We start from the raw sequence: 6,691 nt of genomic DNA, 5'->3' as shown, positions 1-6,691 counted from the left end.
GGGCACAGTCACATAAAAGGAGCTCACACAGACTCACACCTAGAGGGCACTCCCAAGACCCACAAATATACACACCTACAAGTTGCTCCCTTGGGCACACAGAGGATCGAGAGGCACACACACAACTTAAAGGGCGATCCCAGGACCCAGGGGCACATTACACACCAAAAAATCATTCACACCCTCACTTGGGATGCAGGTACGTACCTAGAGGGCGCTCCCAGCCCCAAATGCACGCATGCACCTAGGTTTTCGTACAAGCACGCACCAAGAGGACGCAGACGCACGCCAAGGAGGCGCTCCCGGGGCACGCACACACACCCCTGCCCTACCTCCTGCCCGCCTCCGCCTCCGCCTCCGCCTCCGCGAGGTGGAGGAGTGCCTCGCGCCTTCCAGGCCCGAGGGCGGGCGAACCGGCATACCCCGGGCGACGATCCAGGGCGGCTCCGGGCCTGGCCGGGAACCCGGAGGCGCGGCCAGCATGGAGGCGCTGCTGCTGGGCGTGGGGCTGCTGCTGGGCGCCTACGTGCTTGTCTACTACAACCTGGTGAAGGCCCCGCCGTGCCGCGGCATCGCCAGCCTGCGGGGCCGCACGGCCGTGGTCACGGGTGAGCGCCAGCGGGCGGGGAAAGGGAGCGGGGAGGCCGGGACGGCGCGGGCAGAGGCCCGCGGGCTCAGCTCGGCTCTCCTCCGCCCTCCGCAGGCGCCAATAGCGGCATCGGGAAGATGACGGCGCTGGAGCTGGCGCGCCGGGGAGCGCGCGTGGTGCTGGCCTGCCGGAGCCGGGAGCGCGGCGAGGCGGCCGCCTTCGACGTCCGCCAGGTAAGGGAGGTTAGCGCCGGGCGGGACGGTGAAGAGAGGACTGGCACACGGAGAACGCAGGGGTGCATAGAGCAGCGCCCGGAAATCCAGCCTCTGAGAAGAGAATGCGGCTCAGTCCACCAAGTGCCGAAGTGGGGCTGCAGAAGTGCTCTGGTCACACAGCGAAGCGGCACCTGTAATTGCTCTTCTAAGACGTTTAAGGATTGGTAGGAGTTACATTAATGAAAGACAGTCAGAAAGGGAACAGCATATGCAAAGGCCCTGAGGCAGGTAATTGATCAGATTTAAGCAACTGATTAAAAGGGTAATGAAGCCGGAGCACAGAATATGAGGAAAAGAGGCAGAATGAAGGGGCTGAACACTATAAGCCAGGGCCAGGTTCTGAGGGCCCTTATAGACCTTACTGGAATCAGATTTTTTTAGAATGGGCAGTGAAGATCCAATGAGGGTTCTCAGCGGGGTCTGGACGGTCAGAATAGCCTATTGGAATGAACCCCTTGGTGGCTGTGTGGTACCTGGTTTAGAGGAGACAAGAGTGGGCTGGAGGCCAGCAGGGAGTCTGTTGTAGATTTTAGGGTAAACAATAATGGGCAGAGGGTATGATAATAATAATAGCACATGCCTATACGGTGCTGACTGCGTGCCAAGCACTGTTCTAAAGATTTTAAATACAGTAACTCATTTAATCCTCACAATAACTCTGTAAATACTATATTATTATTTCCATTTTACAGAAAACTAAGGCTCAGAAAGATTAAGTATCTTGCTCAAGGACACACTCTAGTAAGAGGAAAAGTCAAGATTTGCATCCAGGAGTTCCCGCTATGGCACAGTGGATTATGTATCCTACTGCAACAGCTCAGGTTGCTGCAGAGGTGTGGGTTTGATCCCTGGGAGGTGCAGCGGGTTTAAAGATCCAGCGTTGCAACAGCTGCAGCTCGGATTCGATCCCTGGCTTGGGAACTTCCGTATGACACCGGTGCGGCCATTAAAAAAAAAAGAAAAAAGAAAGGAGTTCCTGTTGAGGCATGGCAGAAACGAATCTGACTAGTATCCATGAAGACGCAGTTTCGATCCCTGGCCTCTCTCAGTTGGTCAGGGATCCAGCGTTGCTGCGAGCTGTGGCATAGGTTGCAGACACGGCTCGGATCCCCATGTTGCGGTGGCTGTAGCGTAGGCCGGCAGCTGCAGCTCTAACTTAACCCCTAGCCTGGGAACTTCCATATGCTGCAGGTGCAGCCCTAAAAAAAAAAATTCGCATCCAGTGTCCACGCACATATCCACTACATTCTAATGCATGGGGCAGATCTTAGTTGTAGGAGTGGTTGGACTCTCAGAATTTGGTGCTTGGGGAGAGGGATGCATATGACAGCCCAGCCCTTGCCACTCCACAGGAAAGTGGGAACAATGAGGTCATCTTCATGGCCTTGGACTTGGCCAGTCTGGCCTCCGTGAGGGCCTTTGCCACTGCCTTCCTGAGCTCTGAGCCACGGCTGGACATCCTCATCCACAATGCCGGTGAGGGGCAGCAGGCCGTGCAGGGGGGCAGTGGGTGGCCAGGGGCAGCTGACCCCTCCAGCCAGGGTTTTCCGGGGCCCAATGGACATGTGGGAAGGATACCCCCTACCGCCATCTCACATGGGAGACACCAAGGCCTCTGGGAGTCCCTCTGGAGCAGTTACTCACACCTAGCCGTGTTCCACTGTCCCAGGGATCAGTTCTTGTGGCCGGACCCGTGAGCCCTTTAACCTGCTGTTGCGAGTGAACCACGTCGGCCCCTTTCTGCTGACACACCTGCTGCTGCCCCGGCTGAAGACATGCGCCCCCAGCCGCGTGGTGGTGGTGTCCTCGGCTGCTCACCGGCGAGGCCGCCTCGACTTCACACGCCTGGACCGCCCAGTGGTAGGCTGGCGGCAGGAGCTGCGGGCATATGCAGATAGTAAGCTGGCCAATGTACTGTTTGCCAGGGAGCTTGCCACTCAGCTTGAGGGCACTGGCGTCACCTGCTATGCAGCCCACCCAGGTGAGACCTGGCTCTCAAGCTGCTCTGCTTTGTTTTGATTCCCCCTCTTTCATCCTTGCCCCACCCGGTGCTCCCCCAGCTTCTCACTGAGCAACAGAATCTCAGAGCAGGAAGGAAGCCTCGTCCAAGGAGGGACCTGTTCATTGCTGAGTTCTTCCTCTCACACCACAGGCTTGGATGCTGACTACGGAGTAGGGTATGGCCATGAATAAGGCCAGGTTCTCACCCCAGGAGCCATCTATATGACTGAACTGACTATAACATGATAAGGATGGTGTTGGTTCATGCATTCAGGAAACATTTATTGAGGACCTATGTTTCCGGCATTAATCTCAGTGCAGGGGATGTAGCAATGAAAAAAACAAAGAGGAGTTCCCGTCGTGGCGCAGTGGTTAACGAATCCGACTAGGAACCATGAGGTTGCGGGTTCGGTCCCTGCCCTTGCTCAGTGGGTTAACGATCCAGCGTTGCCGTGAGCTGTGGTGTAGGTTGCAGACGCGGCTCAGATCCCACGTTGCTGTGGCTCTGGTGTAGGCAGGTGGCTACAGCTCTGATTAGACCCCTAGCCTGGGAACCTCCATATGCCGCGGGAGCGGCCCAAAGAAATAGCAAAAAGACCAAAAAAAAGAAAAAAAAGACCTTATCCTTGTAGAGCTTACATTGTACTTTAGAGAAGGAGGAGACAGCTAATAAATAAATATACACAATGACAGGTGGTGATAAAGTGCTATGGGGAAAGATAAAATGGGGGAATAAGGAGCTCCTGTTGTGGCTCAGCAGGCTAGGAACCCAACATAGTGTCTGTGAGGATGCATGTTCCATCCCTGGCCTCACTCAATCAGTTAGGGATCTGGCATTGCTGTGAGCTGTGGTGTAGGTTGCAGATGCAACTCATAGCCGGCATGGCTGTGGCTGTAGTGTCGGCTGGCAGCACAGCTTCTATTTGACCCATAGCCCTGAGAACTTCCATATACAAGTGCGGCTGTAAAAAGAAGAAAAAAAAAAAGGAAATAAGAAGTGATAGGAGAGGGGAAGCTATCTTATCTGTGGCAGTCAAGGAAGACATATCTGAACAGGTGACATTTGAGAAGAGACTCAAGGAAATGAGAAAATAAGCCATGAGGCTTTCTGGGGAGAAGAGTAAAAGAACAGCCAGTGCAAAGGTCCTGAGGCAGAAGTGTTTGAGAAAGAACAGGGAGCCTGGTGTGTCTGGAACAGAGTAAGGGGGAGAGTGGCAAGACATGGCATATAGACATGGGCTGGGTCACCTAGGGTCTGAGCGGCCACTGTAGGCATTTTGTCTTATAATCTGAATCATTTCACTGATGAATAACCTCATCCTTGCCTTTAGGGAACAGGTTACAGGATAACAAGATCTGCCCTACACATATTACCATCATGAATTTATTTATTTATTTATTTATTTTTGTCTTTTTTATAGCTATTTCTTGGGCCGCTCCCACGGCATATGGAGGTTCCCAGCCTAGGGGTTGAATCGGAGCTGTAGCCACCGGCCTACACCAGAGCCACAGCAACGCAGGATCCGAGCCGCATCTGCAACCTACACCACAGCTCACGGCAACGCCGGATCGTTAACCCACTGAGCAAGGGCAGGGACCGAACCCGCAACCTCATGGTTCCTAGTCGGATTCGTTAACCACTGCGCCACGACGGGAACTCCCATGAATTTATTTTTAAATTTTGGTTTTGGCCATGCCCACAGCATGCAGAATTTCCTTAGGCTAGGGATGGAACCAAGCCATAGCAGTGACAACGCCAAATCCTTAACCACTAGGCCACCAGAGAACTCTTCTCCCACCCTTTTTTTTTGTTTGTTTTGCTTTTTAGGACCACACCTACAGCATATGGAGGTTCTCAGGCTAGGGGTCGAATCAGAGCTACAGCTGCCAGCCTGCACCACAGCCACAGCAACATCATATCCGAGCCGCGTCTGCAACCTACACCACAGCTCATGGCAACACCAGATCTTTAACCCATTGAGCAAGGCTAGGGATCGAACCCGCAACCTCTTGGTTCCTAGTAGGATTCATTTCCACTGTGCCACAACGAGAACTCCTCTCTCCCATATTGCATTTCAGACAGTCATTGCATAAGACATATTAATAATTATAATGAGACAATAGTAATTACAGCTAACCTTTACTATACTCCATAGCTCTAATATCTAAAACAGGGGCTGGTCTACAATAGGTGTTAATAAATGTTTGATATTTAAACAGAGGAACAGGACTTGAGCTAGTAGAAAAGGTGGAGAGAGACAGAATTGTTCCAGGCTAGAGACACAGCATAAGCAAAATCTGGAAGATGAGGATTTATAAGGAGTTTGGATGGAGAAGAGGCAGCTTGCTGTTAGAAATGAGTTATGTTGGGAGTTCCTATTGTGGCTCAGCAGATTAAGAACTCAACTAGTGGGAGTTCCCTTCGTGGCTCAGCAGTTAAGGAACTCAACTAGGATCCATGAGGATGCAGGTTCGATTCCTGGCCTTGCTCAGTGGGTTAGGGATCCTGCGTTGCCACGAGCTGTGGTGTAGGTTGCAGTTGAGGCGCGGATCTGGCAGTTGCTATGGCTCCAATTTGACCCCTAGCCTGGGAACTTCCTTATGCCACAGGTGTGGCCCTAAAAAGACCAAAAAAAAAAAAAAAAAAGAAATGAGTTAGCTTGGCTTGTGGGGCCCTGAATGCCTGGTAAATCTTACCCTGGTTCCCCTGGAATTGGACTCTGTTCCCTCCTCCCTTCTAACCCTGTTCTTGCTGCTTTTACCATGAGCCCTTACCCACTCTTCTCCCTCTCCTTCCTTTCTTCCTGTTCCCAGGTCCCGTCAACTCAGAGTTGTTCCTACGCCACGTTCCCAGATGGCTACGCCCACTTTTGTGCCCACTGGCTTGGCTGGTTCTGCGGGCACCACGAGGGGGTGCCCAGACACCTCTGTACTGCGCTCTGCAGGAGGGCATTGAGCCCCTCAGTGGGAGATACTTTGCCAACTGCCACGTGGAAGAGGTGCCCCCAGCCGCCAGAGACGACCGGGCAGCCCATCGGCTGTGGGAGGCCAGCAAAAGGCTGGCAGGGCTTGAGCCAGGGGAAGATGCTGAATCTGATGAAGAGCCCCAGCCTGTGGACCCAGGAGTCCCATCTTCTCTGAGCAGCCCCCACCCTGAGGAGCCCGCAGCTTCTGAACCCTACCCCAGCCCTCAGAGTTCACCAGACTTGTCCAAGGTCACACGCCGAATTCCAGTTAAAGCTGAACCAGAGCCCCAAGCCTCCTAACCTCCTGGCTGGGAAGCTTTCTAAGGCTCTGGGTGGTCCTTGAAAGCCTTAGCCATGTACCAGGCTATGGTCATGCACTGGACACTGAGGTGGTTGAGATTTTTACCTCCATGGTCACTTTGTGGGGGCTTCAAGGTATATGTCCTGGAGAGCTCTTTTCCTGGTTGAAGGAAATAAAGGGTGATGATTTCTTCCTGAGAGTGACAGTAAGCCCAGACGCGGGGGGCGGGGGGGGGGGGGGGGGTGTTGTGCCAGATGCTGCTCCTCAGGAATTTGAATTTCCTATCTCCAGGCTCTACCCTGAGGAACACTCAGCCCTGGATGAAGGAGGCCTGGGCATTTTTAATCTGATGCACCCTCAGCATGGAGAATTGTTCAGTTGTGCCCTTTGCGATCACGTAGCTACCTAGTTACATTATTCCCACTTTCCAGAGGCGGGACTAGGCAGCCAGAGAGGGAACTCGTTCCGGATCCCCGCTAGAAAGAGCAGGGACTGAGATCGGAGCCCAGGCGGGCTGACTCAAGGGCCCACCCCTGTAAGGTGGGTGCTGGGAGGCGAG

At 53.5% G+C, this 6,691-nt stretch overlaps 1 protein-coding gene across 1 annotated transcript; it reads left to right on the top strand.

Annotated features, from left to right (window-relative positions):
• The first annotated feature begins 261 nt into the window (after positions 1 to 261).
• DHRS13 (dehydrogenase/reductase 13) lies at positions 262 to 6,329 on the top strand. The gene is made up of 5 exons (XM_047758674.1): positions 262 to 608; positions 704 to 822; positions 2,217 to 2,340; positions 2,534 to 2,845; positions 5,680 to 6,329. The coding sequence occupies exons 1-5, from the start codon at positions 482 to 484 to the stop codon at positions 6,129 to 6,131; spliced, it is 1,134 nt and encodes a 377-aa protein (XP_047614630.1). The 5' UTR covers positions 262 to 481; the 3' UTR covers positions 6,132 to 6,329.
• The last annotated feature ends 362 nt before the right edge of the window (positions 6,330 to 6,691 follow it).

Source organism: Phacochoerus africanus, chromosome 14 (genome assembly GCF_016906955.1).
Source record: "Phacochoerus africanus isolate WHEZ1 chromosome 14, ROS_Pafr_v1, whole genome shotgun sequence".
In the NCBI taxonomy this organism is placed as follows: Eukaryota; Metazoa; Chordata; class Mammalia; order Artiodactyla; family Suidae; genus Phacochoerus; species Phacochoerus africanus.
The sequence above is the reverse complement of the archived record's forward strand: the minus strand, read 5'-3'. Positions and strand labels throughout refer to the sequence as shown.

Excerpts from the sequence above, each read along its gene's own strand:
- DHRS13 (XM_047758674.1), top strand. The coding sequence starts at position 482 with ATGGAGGCGCTGCTGCTGGGCGTGGGGCTGCTGCTGGGCGCCTACGTG. Across the intron at positions 2,341-2,533 it reads CATCCTCATCCACAATGCCG|GGATCAGTTCTTGTGGCCGG; the intron begins GTGAGGGGCAGC and ends CCACTGTCCCAG. Across the intron at positions 2,846-5,679 it reads CTGCTATGCAGCCCACCCAG|GTCCCGTCAACTCAGAGTTG; the intron begins GTGAGACCTGGC and ends TCCTGTTCCCAG.